Raw genomic sequence first — 17879 nt, forward strand, 5'->3', positions numbered from 1 at the left:
ACAAAGAGGATAATTATGATGTCGACTACGGCGGCCATTATCGTAGTTGTTGGTTGTTAGTGCTGTTGTTATAAGGTTGTAATAACGAAGTTATTGAAAGTTATAACTATTATAATCAGTCGTTCAACATGACCTGTGACCCCTGTTATTATTATTATTATTATTATTATTATTATTATTATTATTATTATTATTATTATTATTATTATTATTATTATTATCCAAGCTATAACCCTAGTTGGAAAAGCAAGATGCTATAAGCCCAGGGGCTCCAACAGGGAAAAATAGCCCAGTGAGGAAAGGAAATAAGGAAATAAATAAATGAAGAGAACAAATTAACAATAAATCATTCTAAAACGTCATTGAAAGATTTGCCCTTGAGGGAGATAAAAAATGAAGCTGAAAGTTAACGATTTTGTACAGTTAATTGGAATGAGGTATGAGAGGACGGATGAAAAATTAATTACCAGAAAGTAAAGAAGATTGGAAACCAAATTGTCGCTATGAAGTACTTCTAGTACAGCTTGAACTAGAACTACAAGGGCACTCAGTAGAGAGCATGCCTTCGCCAGGCCAAGCAGTCTTATGTAGAAGATATTTTAGTGTTGTTACTCTTCTTAAAAATTTCATTTTTCTTTGTTTCCTTTCCTCACTGGGCTGCTTTCCTTGTTGGAGCCCCTGGGCTTATAGCATCCTGCTTTTCCAACTAGGGTTGTAGCTTAGCAATTAATAATAATAATAATAATAATAATAATAATAATAATAATAATAATAATAATAATAATAACTCCACTGTTTATTTATACTTTGATGTATTTTATTCAAAATATGATGGATTTTTCCTTAGGCTATACTCCACACGCCCACCAAGTTGCGTTGAAATTGGTTCATTAGTTTTTGCGCAATGTTGTTCATAAAAAAATGAACAAAATAGTCCACCAAGTTTCGTTGAAATGGGTTCATTAGTTTTTTCATAATGTTATTCATAAAAAAAAATGAACAAAATAGTCCACCAAGTTTCGTTGAAATGGGTTCATTAGTTTTTTCATAATGTTATTCATAAAAAAAATGAACAAAATAGTCCACCAAGTTGCGTTGAAATTGGGTCATTAGTTTTTGCGCAATGTTGTTCATAAAAAAATGAACAAAATAGTCCGCCAAGTTTCGTTGAAATGGGTTCATTAGTTTTTTCATAGTGTTATTCATAAAAACAAATGAACAAAATAGTCCACCAAGTTTCGTTGAAATTGGTTCATTAGTTTTTTGCTTAATGTTATTCATAAAAAAAAATAAACTAAAAATATTTTCCATTTACTTTACTCAAAGTATTGCTGCGTACTTGTAACAAGATATACTTTACCCAAAATGATACAGATTCATTCTTGGGTCATACCCAACATGACTACCATAGTTGGTCAAAATCAGTACAGTAGTTTTTGTGGAAAGTACCTCACAAACAAACATACAAACAACGACTGGGGTTAATACATACCCTTCGCCAAATATTCGATTTTGGAGAAGGCAAAAAACAGTATGTCTAATGAGATTGAAAAACTATTGTGTATTTAGTTTTCTCATGATGTCTGTACATTAGATAAAGAATTTTACGGATAGACAATGCCAGTGCTTAATCTTCTATTATCTAAAAAACAACCCATTCTCGTGCAAATTTTTAACTTGCGCCAAGGTTTGAAATCTACTATTTGAAGAAACTTTTTATCTGATACACACACGCACATAATAATCATGCAATATTTCTGTGAAAACTCGGGTAACGTAACTCTTAGACTCTTTTATTATTATCATAGAATATTTTTCTTAATTTCAATGGTGAATCACATCTATACCTTACCATTCAGAGAAAGTAGAAAAACGGTTTCAGTGAATAAATTAATAGCAAATAAAATAAACCCAAGCTAAATTCGAAAGAAATCAATATATGATACTAATTGCGTATAGGCATGTTTAATAACTACTTTATAGCTGAAATAATACGATCTTGAAAGCAGAAAATTTCTTCGAGCTATATTTTAACTATAATAAAATGCACGCAGAAATTCTACTTAATTGTCGATTGTTTCATTGTGCGTGTCTTCATTGCTGGCTAACTCCAATAATGTTCTTCCTTATTTGCTACTTAAAAAATACTATTAAATTGAGATTTTGAAAAGTATTATAACACCATTTTTAAGAAAATGTTAAAATCTATCTTTAGTTCCTTTGGAAGCAATCTTTAAAAACATAATTTTAACGACACTTTTAAAGATTCTCATTAAATTATCATTTTGAAAACATCTATGCACATGCTTATAATCTTATTTCATTGGTACAAAAATATTGTCTTGCGCTTTTTCAGTCATGAAAAATCGAGAGAGAGAGAGAGAGAGAGAGAGAGAGAGAGAGAGAGAGAGAGAGAGAGAGAGAGAGAGAGAGAGAGAGAGAGAGAGAGAGAGAGAGCCTATTTCATGTTTTTCATTACTTATGAAGACTTCTCGATTCAGGAGCAACTGCGAAAATATTACCAGTCTATGATAACCATTACATATAAACACTTACATTCCCGTATCAATACACGGTTATGGGAAACAAAAGGTACAGTTGAATACAGGAATTCCTGGTACACCTTACTCTGAGGAAGTGCACCAAGCCCCACCCTTATTGTGCTGCGAGTTCCTATGTTTAGTCCCGCCCAGCATCTCTGACACCTCTCCCTACACTATCAGTTCGGTTACTCAACGCGAAGTAAGGATGTGATAGGGTAGATTTCTTCGGAGCGAGGTGTGCCAGAAACTCCTGTCTAAATGTACATGAAACCTAGAAGGTACCTTAACGTGAAAGAGATTTCCTTACAATAGGCATTTCATAAAGAAAAGGTTATAAATATTTGCTCAGTAAGTAATGCAATATTTCTCTTAGCTTTTATTATTAGTTTCATGGTATTTAGATTTCTAAACGGCTAAAATTACTTGTCAAAAGTGCTCTAATGATAAGTGCCTGAGTCATGATAAGCAATATTAACTTTTTGTTTATAACAAATTCATTTTTCTTTTCTCTTTCAGTATAAGAGCAGCACCAGCCTCCTCCATCTTCAGCTGATGGGAACAAGCGTCCTATTGTCTCTGGTATTCATCATCTTTTCGACGCCTTCCTTTCTTCAGGTAAAATAGAAATGGAAAAGGCTATAGAAATAGAAAAAAAATAAATAGAACAAGGCGTTGTACTAAGCATTGTGGATAACCAAGATCATTTTGACGTTTTCCTTTTCCTTTCAGGTAACAAAGAAATTGAATAGTAGGCTAAAGGAAAAAACAATATGAAAAAAGACGTTGTACTGGGTACTGGTGTATAACCAAGATCTACAGAGAAATTCAATATACACTTGAGTGTAATCATTAATAAAGAAATGGAGCAATGCGTCAATGCATCTTAATGACTTCATATACCTCAGCAAATATAGGGGAAGGGCAAAGATGGAGTAATGCCTATAGTCAGTACTAAGTCTTTACATACTTTAGAGTCAGCACCGAGTCTTTACATAGAAGAAAAATAATGCGAGAGTTGAATCTAATTTGACACGATCATGTATTTAGCGTTCATTTTGGGTTTCCGTGATTGGATAGCTAAGATTTGTTTATCATATTTTAGAAGGCCAAAGAACTATTTTTAAGTAAAAGGGGGGGGGCAAGTTTTGCTGTGAAAAGTTGGTAGCGTTTTAATTTCCATAAATGGGGACCCTTCTGACACAGCTCTGAGCATTTTTAGGGTGAACAACCTCTTGAAAACTCCACCTGGTATTTTTTATCCAAGTAAGGTTTATATAAACTCCAGGGGATGACTGTCCGTCATATGCCCTCATTAATATTCATATCTTTAAAAATAGATAACACTACAACATCAATGAATAATCATATCATATGCTCCAAGACACGAGGAATCAGAGATTGACTTTAGTTGTGTGGCCTGAAGCACCAAAATTTCGTTACGAACTCATTTTGTTTTAAAATATTTGATGCTTCCATGGTGATCAGCCTATCTAGCGATAACTAATAAACTTTCACAAATAACGAAAAAAAAAATAGTACAAATAGAGCTTGTAGAGCACCTCTAAAGCCTTGTAATGACACCAAGTTGAATTTGCTAGAGTAATTCATAACGGAGTTATTGCTACAAGACGGTGACGTTCTGGAAATGGTCTATTCCAGTCACAGTAGAAAGTTATTGATATAGCATTTTGGGTTACCGTAAAGACAGTATTGTCCAAACAAAGTTACTGTATTTAGACGTAGACTATATGCAGGATATAATTCTAAATTTTAGAGCATTCAATGCAAAATTAGGCTAAGAGTAAAAGCTAACACAATTATTGAATGCCCCCCTCTGATTTCCTCGTCGTCACCTACTGACACTGCAGTAGTGACAACTGCAATGGTACAATGCCTGCATTATACTGAACATGTTGGGCCTGATTTCAGTGTTATTACTTGTGACCTGGCTGTATTTGTAATAGTGTTTACTCTTCATGAACAGAATCCTCGTCAGCATTCTAGTATTGTTTTGCAACTTGGTGCTTTTGATCTTTGTTTGTCACAATTATATGAAAGCAATAACCAAAATAATGCGTGACAGTGGAATTGAAGATCTTGTACATGCTGGGATTACTTGCAAGAAGACAGTACATAAAACATTTGGTAAAAAGTGTCTATTACCACAAACTTTATGACCTTAGATTGTTGTATGAAGTCATATAAACTCTGAGGTGGGAAGCATTGGAAAATTAGTGTTTACAAGAGGACGCGGTCAAGGAGACAAGTCCTCTGGACACCAGAAGCAATGAGATGCTTCCAGTAGAAGGAAAACTTCGACTATTCCGGGATCGCTGGATCTTCAATCCCTGGGCCCACAGTCTGATCAAGAATGGACTAGGTTGGAGCTGGAAGACACCTCCACCATCATTTCAAGAGGCAAAGGATGCCCCAGAGTATGACACAATCGGTTCAAGAAATGATCAATAAGTCTTGCTGGCAGCTGTAAATTTTGAAGAAATTTTTAATAGTACTAATGAAACCCTCACGCATATCCATGCTTTGCTAAGAGAGTTTTGTAATGTTATTAAAAACAACCCATACAGGGGCATATTCCTTAACGTGGTAAGGATGCTTTTCAGGTTCATTTATTCTCAAAGAGGTCAGTGGCATGACTACCTTGCAATGGGTGCTGTTATGCTGATATACATTATAGCTGCAGAACACAACACGTATGGAGTATGGCTGCTCCCTATATCACAAAGAAATTAAAAATCTGGAGAGAACACATTGAGCATTGCGATTATACTGTCAGAAGAGCAGACGGTAGACATAATGGTGTATCATCTAACATGGTCTTTAAAATTATATAAATGCAGATCTAAAGAATAAACAAGATTGAAAGGAATTACACTGAACAAGAGGGCACAAACACAAGGGCTTATACTAAACTGATATCTGCTGCAAAGTAGGGAATTTCAGAGAAATGCTTCAGGTGCGTTCTGGTAAACGAACCTTTCGTCATGAAGCTACACCATCACAAATAATTAAAAACAACAATCTGGTTACCTGTGTCTTGGAGGTAATTTACAGCAGTCATAAAGGAACTTTTATACGCGCCCCCCCCCCCCCACCACCATGTTGGTTAAAATATCGTCTGGAGAGAAAGCATCATCTGAAATTTGTGAAAATCTGACACACCTAAAGGAGACTGACGAATCTGTATTACAGAAATGCTTAGAATCAGTAGGTCAAATGCTGTTCATTGTTACATTGTAAACTTTTGAATGTCTCCAAAATTTTAAACAAACAAGGTACAGCAGTGCAACAGACGTCATCGCAATGTGTATTTACTATGCCAGTAAATACATTGCAATAAAAGAACTATAAGTTCACCTTGCAGATAATGAACATTTACCAATTCAGGGGGTTGCTGAAAACTTGGCCCAGCAGACGCCAGCTTCTTTCTTTCATGCTCTGAAAGGTTTGAAATGTGGTCTTGGAAAGTAAGTAATGTGGAAGAGCCATAAGGACCATCTTTCTTATGTTAACGAGAAGCATTGTGTAACCAAGCAACTGGAACAGGAGGCTAAAAGTCTTATCTCTCAAGGTTATATGTGGAACAGATGTTGTCCAGTCTCTCCCACCTACTGCTGACTCCATCCTGTAGCATGTAAAATGTGCAGCCCTCTCCACGGTTACAATGAAATCAACTATTCCAAAGACTACATTCTATTAGACCGGTATGGTTTGCCTGTTTGCTATTTCAATCTTTTACCCGTAAAATGACAAGAAATGCTTCCCGAAATTCATGGAACATTCTATCAAGTGCAGCTGTAAGAAAGTGTGCTGGCAACTGTTCCTGCAACAAAAACTATGTTGCTTGCCATTATTGCCGGAGTGCTCTAGGGTTCAATAAATACAGATGACACAGTGATGATGCTCATGATGATGAGGAAATTTCTTTTCTGTTATTGCACTTTTTTCTTTAAATTAAACTTATTTAATATAAAAAATGTCATGAATTAACATAATCGCACTGAGGTGAACATACTGTCTACTAGAATGAGAAAATTGGCTGTTTATGGTGTTGCCCCCATAATTTTCTAATGCGGCTGCAGTAAACGTTTGATAGCGTCACCGTCTTTAACAATAATTCCATTAAGAATTACTATAGCATATTGAATTTGTTGTCATTAATATGCTTTAGATATGTTCGACAAGCTTTATTTGTACCCTTACTTTGATATTTACAAAAGTTTACTAGCTATCGAGAAAGATAACCTGACCATCATGGTGGCATCAAGCAATTTCAAGACAAAATGCGCTCATAACGAATTTCTGGTGCATCACGCAACAAATATTGAGGTAAAATCTGATTCCACATGTTATGAAACATAACATAATGATTTATTGATGTTTTAGTCTGAGATATTTATGCAGATATGAGTATTAATGACCACATATGATGGACTTACGTGGATAAAAAGTACCATGAGGAACTTTTAAGATATTGTCCACCCTGAAATTGCAAAGGATGGTCCCTAGATATGAAAAAACGCTACCAATCTTTCACAGCAAGACCTGGACCCTTAATCACCTTTGGCCTTATGGGTAATAATGAGAAACTCGTGACTGCAACAACAAAATATATGAATGTTTCATATTCTTAGTTTTGATGACATTATATCGATTCTGTCTAACTAGTAAAGAAAAAGGACTGTAAATGTTCAAGACAAGGGAGAGAACTAAATAATGAACATGATAGTAAAGTTCATTTGGTAGATGCAGACTAAGTTATCATTTCATAACGATAAGTTTCATCTTTAAATTATCACCTTTGTACATATCTGCATAATAAGAAAGTTTTAATTTTATTTCAAACTAGAGTTTTGTAGTTAGGACTGTATACGTAAATTCTTATCAAATGTTCAAGGTTATTTTTTCATCATAGTGTTCTCTGTTTATTTCTTCTCTTCCGTTATTTTTCACATCCTAAATGTTATTAACAGCATTCCTTTTTATTCACAGGGAAAATGGCTTGTTGGAGACGACAGCATACTCAGGCATTCCTTCACCACGATGGCTCCTTTGACTACCACTGACTGGGACTCTGAGGAAGGTGTCAACAGCACAGACAACTTCAGCACTACATTCCCCATAACGGAATCTGCTTATTCATGGATCCTTGAGGAGGACGTGAACAACACTACCAATTCCACTTTGGGTGACCAAAATACTTTAGAATCAGTGAATAGCAGTGTCGATAGAAATTATAGCATTGTTATACGTAAGCCTGAGACAATTAGTTTACATGCAGACTTACTGTGCCGATTATATGGTTTTATTTTCATTATGTTTCACACAATAGCTGTATGGGTAGTTGTAGGTCTCCATTGCGACAAATATTGTGCCATCGCGACTCCACTGCGTTACAACCAACTTGTGACGAGACATCGCATTGCAGCTTTCTCAGTTCTGGTTTGGTTCTTAGGAGTGGGTTTGGCCTTCCCTCCTTTAATAGGTCCTTACACTTATACTTTCGCAGGGGGAGTTTGCCTTCCTGTGTGGCATAAACTCGACGCAATTGCCTACACCTGGACTCTTGCTACACTTTGCATCATCTTACCATTCATCATTATCATCATTGTTAATGGACGTATCATCATAATTGCTAGGCATCACCAGCACCGGATCTTCTCTGCTATATTCGAAGTCATGATGTCAGCCCAGGCAACAGTCACCCATCAAAAGAACCCCTTTGATGTTCCAAAGAAGAAAAGGAAATCTGTGTGGACAGTATTAGAACAAATAGCAGCATTTGTAATATGTTATTTCCCTTTCTTTGCAACAATCATTTGGGAATCATTGTTTGGAAGAAGAGTGAATCAGTATCTTCTTTTGCTGGATATCATCTTCTTAATCTTAGCGCCTGTCATCAATTCATTCATCTATGGGATCAAGTGTAAGAATATCAGAAAAGCATTTCGAAACTATCTCAGGAAAAAACTCTACAAGACGGAGGTCAAGCATGAAATCCAGGCTCGCATTCCTTCGGCTAGTAATTCCCGGAGGCCTTCAATATCTTCTACACTTGCTATGCCCATCCTCCAAAAATCTCTTCAGAGGCGAATGTCTGATTACCTTCTTCAGGACCAATTGAATCAGCCAAAGCTATTGAGAAGGTCTTCAGATATGTCTTGGCATCCGCTGGAGGATGGAACACCATCTCCCACACGTCTAAGGAAGCCTATAGATACAAAAGTCCCAGCAGGAGATTCATCGCCTGTAGGTTCTCATTCGCCAGCCAGTGATACAAATTTCCTGACTGTGCCTACATTTGAAGCTGCAAGGTCATACTACCTTGGACAGCAACGTGTGCGTCTATCCATCTCTTCTCTCGACTCAGACATGAGCTTTTCAGTCAGGGAGACTCGCACAGAAGAGGAAAATCTAACAAGCACATCATCGCCCGACAACCCGTCCCGTAATGTTCCTACAACCAATGGACAAAACAATGATAATGATGTCCTTTCTCCAACAAATTTCCATCTAGGGATGCCTGAGATTTCAAATACCCATAGATCAAAATCCTTAGAGCTACCCCTTGTTAGCTGCAAGGACTCACCCACAAAACTAAATGGCGACGTCTACACAGAGAATAAGCAACAAACTGACTGTCAAACACCACTTTTGTGTAAAACCTTTGAGCAGCCCAAGAGAAGTGCAAGTTTGACTTCATCCTCACCTTACGTATTACGCACACTAGAGGCAATCCTGTCCGTCAGGATATCACAATCTCTTCTGAGGCGTGGTTCTGGCTGGGGAGGATCTCTTGGAAGCATAGAGAGGCTTTCTAGATTCCTACGAGAAAATCGTAGAGGTACTCAACCAGAATCAAACTCGTCTTACTTTCCCATTGCACCTCAACAATTAATGGACAGTGCAACCATACAACAACAGCACCCAAACAACAAAATGGAAGACGAAAATGCTTGTCCTGAAAATGGCGATCTTGCTGTGCTGACTTTCATCAACAATTTGCCCAATGGGGGTCCTTGTGTAGGTGTCTGCAACAAGGAGGCCCCCATGGAAATGGAAACGACCCTTACAGTCACCTAACAAAATATTTCTATATGTGAAATCCCTAATTACCTAAAGACAAATAATTCTACCTTAGCATTTATCAAAAAAATCTATCACTCTATCTATCAACCTCTTATCCATCTATCTTTCCACGTGGAATCCATAATTACTTTCATATAAACTTTTCTACCATAGCATTCATCTAAACAATCTCTCTCTCTCTATCTATCTCTCTTAGATGCAATATGTAATCAATGATGTACCACTCACATCTCTTATATTTGTAATATTAGAAGTTAATTTCGCAGTATTTTTATAAATTCCAGTCATAATCCTTTTTTATAAGGAGATTATATTTTCTATGGAAATAGATATAACAAATATAACATTTTGAGTTAGTTTTATGGTCTGTAAAGTTAGCGATAGAGGTGAGAAGACGATAGATATGGAGATGTGAGAATTCTGTAATGTGAGTGATAATGATCTATAGCTGTGTCTTACTGTTAGCTTAGCTGCCCTGTTAACAAGTAGCAGGCTCACAAAGTATCATGTAATACGCAGAATGACCAGAATATAAAAATGTGATAATAAATGGATATAATTCAAGTAAAACGTGTTTATGTTCCTAGCATTATGTGTGTATACATAGCAAATAAACACATACAAAGTTATATACATATATCATCATCATCTTCAGCCGTTACTAGCCCACTGCAAAACAAAGGCCTCAGACATGTCCTTCCACTTGCATATGTTTATGGTGTTTCTATACAAATCAACATCCGCAAACTTTCTTGGTTCGTCAATCCATCGCCTTCCATTCCTTCCCATGCTTTTTTGCTATCTCTAGGGACCCATTCTGTTATTCTTAATATCCATCTAACACACACAGATATATATATATATATATATATATATATATATATATATATATATATATATGATGTTTCTATGAATACATAAATTTATATTGAAATAAGACTTGGAATATAAAAACCGCGCATCCCCCTATAATGAGAGTTATGATTAATGAAATACAAAACAAGAAATCTCTTATATCTACGAGTTAACAATTCTTCTCTCAAGGGGTTAACTACTGCACTGTAATTGTCCAGTGGCAACATTCCCCTTGGTAAGGGTAGGAGACTCTTTAGCTATGGTAAGTAGCTCTTCTGGGAGAAGGATACTCCAAAATCAAACCATTGTTCTATAGTCTTGGGTAGTGCCATAGCCTTCCACTGTCTTAGGTTAGAGTTCTCCTGCTTGAGGGTACTCTCGGGCACACTATTCTATCTAATTTCTCTTCCTCCTGGCTTGTTAAAGTTTTTATAGTTTATTTAGGAAATATTTATTCTAATGTTATTGTTCTTAAAATTTTTCCTTGTTTCCTTTCCTCACTGAACTGTTTTCCCTGTTGGAGCCCCTGAGCTTATAGCATCCTGCTTTTCCAACTAGGGTTGTAGCTTAGCAAATAATAATAATAATAATAATAATAATAATAATAATAATAATAATAACCAAATTACTTATTCATTACTTTCTCATACGTAGCAGAGATATGGATAAAACAAAATCCAAATTATATCGATATTATATTTCGATCTTTTAATTAAGTTAAAAGTCGAATCTGGTTACGTTTCTTGAATGTCTACCGAATTATCCATTGATGTTACAAGTTGTTTTCAAATTAACTAACAGCCTTTGCTCATTCAAATAGAAAACAGCTTTTTATCCATACACCAAAGTAGACTATTATTGAAAATTAACTTTTCATTTTTAATCCAAACACGTATATTAGAATATATTTATTCTTGAACCAAATTCATTTGAATTTACATATTTGAATTTACATGACAATATAATTAAACGAAGTTACGGTACCTCCACAACTTCAATTACCTACAACACACGCTTCCCATACTGATTTTTTTTTTTCTAAATATACCTACCAATAAAATTTATAAAATATGCTAGTCAAGTTTGGCTTCGAATTAGGAAGCAATCACTTGATATTCTTTACAAAGCAGAAGATACAATTGATTTTAATTTCTTCAAAATAACATCCAACTTCCACGCTAGAAAAAAAAAAAAAAAAAAAAAAAAAAAAAAAAAAAAAAAAAAAAAAAAAAAAAAAAACGATAATTTGAAAAATCAGACAATACAATGCTCAGCTTAAAGCCCATATCGGATAACAAGGGGAATTTCCTTTGTCTTTCGAATAGAGATTATACACCCATTATAGCTTCATGCTATTGGAAGGAGACAAAGGGTTCACTATGAAACGTCAGCATAATGGAAAAAGGCTTAAATGACCGCCTACGATCCTAAATCTCCAAAGATGGATGGTATCCTTTTTAGCAACTTCAAATTATAGATCAATAGGGTGGAGATTCGAACCCCCACCTGGAAACCATGCCTGCAGAGACCATACCGACTGAGCTATCAAGAGAGATAAAAGTTTATGACAAGTCCTCGTACATATTCCTGTCGAATTCAGGAATCTGTTCATACAATTGAAACAAACCCATCTCCACCATGATAGCTGAATCGTAAGTTTGCAACACGTGGTTATTATAAATGAATAGTGTCCTATGATTGATATGTTAGAGATAGTCTGCTAGTGAGTCATTCCTTAAGACCAAATTGTCTCAGAATATTATTTTGAAAATTCAAAGTTTAAATCTAAAATTTAAAATTTGAATTTAAAGTTTAAGACAATATAAGCCTGACAACACTCTTTGCCCTACCATCTCCCCAACCGAAAGGATACCATACTTCCTGTTTATGATTCTAGATGGAATCCTCAGACTATTCCTTCCTAGAATTCCTATCATACCCTCCTGTATCTCCCTTTATCCATCCTTTAGAAATTGCTAGTCTCTGTTCACAGATATAACTGTAGACCATATCATTCAATTTCACTTCAAAAGAGCCTCGGTTTCAGTAAACTATAGTCCGTTAATCTACTATGAAAATATAGAACCTTTGTGAGAGTAAAGAACGCCCATATGGCTCAGAAAACAAGTTTCCATAACTAAAACCTTTGGAATGACATTTGCACATAAAGGATACTACTGAGAACTGCTTCCCCGTTCTTGGTAAAGACTTGCAAATAGAGATGCTTAACTATTGTCTATGCGAAAGCCTAGAACAATGGCCAGTATCAAAACAACAGAAGTAGAAACTCCCACGCACACATACTCCACTTCTCAGTTGCCTTTTATCCTCGTTTAGCAATCCTAATTTAGCGATGAATAAAAATTCTGAAGATATTTTCAGATAAAATCGACAGTGAAGCCATTGGGCCGCTTCCAGAAGATACATGAATTCCTCAAGTCACGAATCAAACAGATTGCAGAGATCAGAATATTTTCTCATTGGTTACAAAACATTTAGACAATGATCACTTGTGAATCTATTGTTTCTTATTAAAAAATATAATTGTTTGTAATGTCTGGGGCTAGAGAAAAAATTTGTTTTGTAGATGACCCTACAAAAAAAAAAGCTGACCTAGTTTTTTTTTTTTTTTGAGTTTTACGTGTCACCTACATGGCACTGGGACCTAGATTGGTCATTAATTCAGCGTCGTCATAAAACAGTTAAAAATATCTATTTCAAAAATTTTATCCACTCATATTCATTTAGAAAAACACGAAAAAATTAATATTCAGTATTTTTTTCAATCAATCATGAAAAAAGCAATCTGGACAGGTGGTTACTGGTAATGTGAAGCATTGGGTTCTGCCCATATTTTGTGCTGAAACCATCTATAATGCACCGCTGGCAGGGGCCTTATCATCTACCTTGGGATACTGGAGAGAACTACTCCTATAGTCCATTTCTTTTATCGAGGCAGATTTGCACCGACTCGCAGCGGTGCCCTTTTAGCTTGGAAAAGTTTCCTGATCGCTGATTGGTTAGAATTATCTTGTCCAACCAATCAGCGATCAGGAAACTTTTCCGAGCTAAAAGGGCACCGCTGCGAGTCGGTGTAAATATGCCTCGATAAAAGAAATGGACTATAGGTAACAGAACTTGTCCACTGCCTTCAGATACTCAATGCCAATCTTGATAGCAGGGTCGTGAGGTAGTGATCCTGGTCTCTAGTGGAAAAGTACCTTATAGTTTTCATGATGCTGATGGTAAATCCATGGTAGATGGCAGCACTAGATGAATCCTTGACTATACCAAGAACATAATTTTTTATGTGAGCCACGAAGGCTATCATTGGTGAAGAGAAATTCCAGCAATAGCAAGAACCTCACCCTGGTATGAGCCTACAACCCTTCCATGTTTAAAATTCCAGTGTCCTTCCTAAACATGATCAGATATGTTCCACGATAGTGAATTTACAGTGCAAGACTATGGTACAGAGGCTATGGCACTACACATGACTAGAGAACAATGCTTTCATTTTGGAGCGTCCTTCTCCTAGAAGAGCTGCTTATCAAAACTGAAGTCTCTCCTACCCTTACCAAGTGGAAAGTACCCACTGAAAAATTACAATGCAGTAGTTAACACCTTGAGTGAAAAAGTTTTTCGCATAACTTAGTGTTGCCAGATGTATGGGGAAAGAGAACATGTAAAGAATAGACAACACTAGTAGGTGTGTGTAGGAAAAGGAAAAAAAAGCCGTAAACAGAGAGGGATCCAATGCAGTACCAACTGACCAGTATCTTATTAGGTGGTTGGTGCCATGGCTATCCCAAAAAACAGCTGTTTCTTGACCCGTATATGTAAGCTTGCAGTACTCTGTTATTCATAAATAATTTGGTGTTATATATGGCTATCATAGTTTTAACAAGAAAGGCATCATTCAAATTAATACGTTCTGAAGTAAATATTTATTTAGGACGGTTTAAGGTTTAAAGGCCGCTCATGAATGGCAGAGGCAAGGGACAGTGACATTGTCCTGTCAAGCAGGACAATGCCCTAGAGACTAGCCATATATTCATATGATCACTGCCCAAGCCCCCTCTCCACCCAAGCTAGGACCAAGGAGGGTTAGGCAATGGCTGCTGATGACTCAGCAGATAGACCTAAAGGCTCCCCAAAACCCCCATCCTTAGCTCACAAGGATGGTAAGGTTGCAGTGACCAAAGAAACTAAAGAGTCTGAGTGGGACTCAAACCCCAGTCAGGCATTAACCAGTCAGGGACGTTACCATATAGGTGCTAAATTTTGTACAGTAAATACAGTCGAAATCAACAAACCTTTAACATAATCAGATTAATCCTAAGAAAAATAAAATCAATGAAGCCTTCCAAAGCACAAAATAAAGTATCATACTTATTTACACCTAAAACTAAATATCAAAAATTTTAAACAATTTTTATTTTTCCTAACATACTCACCGAGAACTACTTTATATAGGAGTCACTTGGTGACCTCTCAATCTCGACCAAGATTTTCCCGCGTTACCCCCCTATCCCGCTCCATATAGTTTCTACCCCTGCCGCCAGGATACGCCCTGAGGGCAGGATCAGGGCAGGTCACTGCCTTCCCGGGTCAGCATCCTCATTAAGTTCGACGTTTAGCCCAACTCGGCAATGGAAGGATGGCACTCGGGGACGGACGGGAGGGCCATTACCCGGAAAGTAGTTCTCGGTGAGTATGTTAGGAAAAATAAAAATTGTTTAAAATTTTTGATTTGTTCCGACACAATATACTCACCGAGAACTACTTTCTATAGGAGACTTACACCTTAGGAGGCGGGAGAGCCATTCTGCCACTTGGTCTGGCACATAGTGCCTGGAGGGCTAAGGAATGCGGGGTCTATCAGAGAGCGGATAGAGGGTAACTGCGGAACCTTACGCTTATTATTTAAGACTCACCTCTTAACATCTTCTCTACTGAATCTTCTCCTGAAGAAGTAGGGACGAGTCTATTCAACGTTGGGGACGTCTTCTAGCCTACCGCTACACAGCTTGAAGGGCGGCGATGACTGTCCCAATGGAGAATCCATCCAAAGACTTTCTTGAATAGTCTTTGAGATAGTGGGCAGTGAAGGTCGACTGGTGCGACCAAGTGCCGGCCTGTAGGATCTGCCCCACTACCATGTTTCTCTCAAAGGCCAAGGAAGTGCTCAGGCCTCTGATGTCATGGGGGCGGGGAGTGCCTGGCACTGCCACCTTGTCCTCTTCGTAAGTCCTAGTGATGACTTGTCTCAGCCAGAAGGAAATAGTGTTCTTGGAGACTTGCTTCTTATTAACACCTGAGGAGACGAAGAGGTTCTTGGCACCTGGCCGGAGATGAGCCGTCCTTTCCAGGTACTTCCTGAGCGTCCTGACTGGGCATAACTTCAGGTCTTCCGTATTGCCTGTCTTGGGAATGGCCGGAATTGAGAAACCTTCAAACCTCGGGTCCCAGACTGCTGGGTTCTGAGTCTTCGCTACAAAGGAGGGTACGAACTTGAAGGATACCTCCCTCCACCCTTTGGAGTGTGCCACGTCGTAGGACAGACCATGGATCTCACCTACTCTCTTAGCTGAAGCCAAGGCTAGCAAAATGACGGTCTTGAGGGTGAGGTCTTTGTCCCCGATATCTTTGAGGGGTTCAAAGGGAGGACGACACAGCATTTTCAGAACCTTGGCCAGGTCCCATCTGGGCACTCGCCTGGTTTGAGGAAGACAGGACTGTTCGAAACTTCTAATCAGCATCGCTATGTGTCTCGAGGTCCCCAGGTCGATGCCTTTTAGGAGAAAGACTTGGCCTAAGGCTGCCCGTACTCCTTTAATAGCTGGGATTGACATCCATATTTCATCCCTAAGGTACACGAGAAAGTCCGCTATGTCAAGGACCGAAGCTTTAAGAGGTCTTATGAGTTTTGCCGAGCACCACTTCGTAAAGGCGGCCGACTTCGCCTGGTAGACCACGGTAGAGGATTTTCTTAGGTATAGGGACATCCTCTTAGCTGTGGAGGAGGAGTACCCCTCCTTCTTCAGGAGCCGCTCGATAGTCTCCAGGCGTGAAGGCGAAGAGAGAGAGGGTTGTCGTGGAACTTGAGGAAGTGAGGTTGACTCAGCAGATCTGGCCTGGGGGGCAGAGGCCAAGGCGGATGGCTTGCCAGGTCTTTTAGATCCGCGAACCACTCTCGCTCCGGCCACCAGGGCGCTACCAAAGTCATCTTTAGGTTTTGGGAGGCTCTTACTCTGTTGAGCACCTGCCTTAACAGCGTGAAGGGGGGAAAGGCATATACGTCCAGGTTGTCCCACTTGTGCTGGAAGGCGTCTTCTAGAGCTGCTCCTTGGTCTGGTACCGGGGAGCAATAGACCGGTAGCTTGGCGTTGAGCTTTGTTGCGAAGAGGTCCATCACCGGGGAGCCCCAGCGTTGAACGATGAGTCTGGCCACTTGGGGGTGTAGGGACCACTCCATCCCTACTATCTGACCCATTCTGCTGAGGACGTCGGCTAGCACGTTTCTTTTCCCGGGGATGAATCTTGCTAGAAGTACCACCTGGTGCTCGTCCGCCCAATGCAGGATGTTTATGGTGATGTCGCACAGTTCTTTCGATCTCATGCCACCTTGCTTCTTTATGTAGGCTACCACCGTGGCGTTGTCGCACATTAGGGCCACAGTGTTTCCCTTCAACAGACTTGCAAAGTGCAGACATGCCTTCTGTACTGCTTTTAGCTCCAGGACGTTGATGTGGAGATGTCTTTCGGTCTCCGACCAGGTACCGCTTGCTGTTTCCTCCCGCAGGTGGGCTCCCCACCCTAGGCTGGAGGCGTCTGTGAACAGGAGAAACTCGGGGGGACAGGACCCGATGGGCATCCCCTTGAGGGAGTTCGACTGGCATCGCCACCATTCTAAGGCTGCTCTCGTGTCCGGAAGGACCGGAATCAACGCTTTCTGAGAGCCTGTCTGGGACCATAGGCCCTTGAGGTTCCATTGTACGGGTCTGAGCCGTATCTTCCCTTGGGGAACCAGTTTCTCTAATGAGACCAGGTGACCTATCAGCCTCTGCCAGTCTTTCGCCCTCCTGGAATGCTCCGACAGGAACGGCTGAATGATTTTGATGAGGTTCTGTATCCTGTCTTCCGAGGGGAAGGCCTTCCCCTGCACGGTGTCCAACGTCATACCCAAGTACCCCATTCTGTTGGATGGAGTTAGGTTCGATTTTTCCAGGTTGATAATGATTCCCAGACTCCTGCAGAATTGGAGGTCCTTCCCTTGCTCTTCCAAGAGGGCCTTTGAGCTGGAAAGGAGCAACCAGTCGTCCAGGTATCTGATGAGACGGATACCCCGTTCGTGAGCCCATACTGAGACCG

The 17879-nt window shown here is 38.8% G+C and overlaps 1 protein-coding gene across 1 annotated transcript in view; it reads left to right on the forward strand.

Moving 5' to 3' along the window:
* Window positions 1-10189, forward strand: part of LOC137630371 (uncharacterized) — a 603704-nt gene extending 593515 nt beyond the window's left edge. Inside the window, exons 4-5 of the mRNA XM_068361804.1 lie at window positions 3060-3158; window positions 7554-10189. Coding sequence (XP_068217905.1) covers window positions 3060-3158; window positions 7554-9644 — 2190 coding nt within the window. The 3' untranslated portion in view covers window positions 9645-10189. The remainder of the gene's footprint in view (window positions 1-3059; window positions 3159-7553) is intronic.
* The last annotated feature ends 7690 nt before the right edge of the window (window positions 10190-17879 follow it).

The sequence above is a fragment of the Palaemon carinicauda genome, chromosome 38, assembly GCF_036898095.1.
Source record: "Palaemon carinicauda isolate YSFRI2023 chromosome 38, ASM3689809v2, whole genome shotgun sequence".
Classification (NCBI taxonomy): Eukaryota; Metazoa; Arthropoda; class Malacostraca; order Decapoda; family Palaemonidae; genus Palaemon; species Palaemon carinicauda.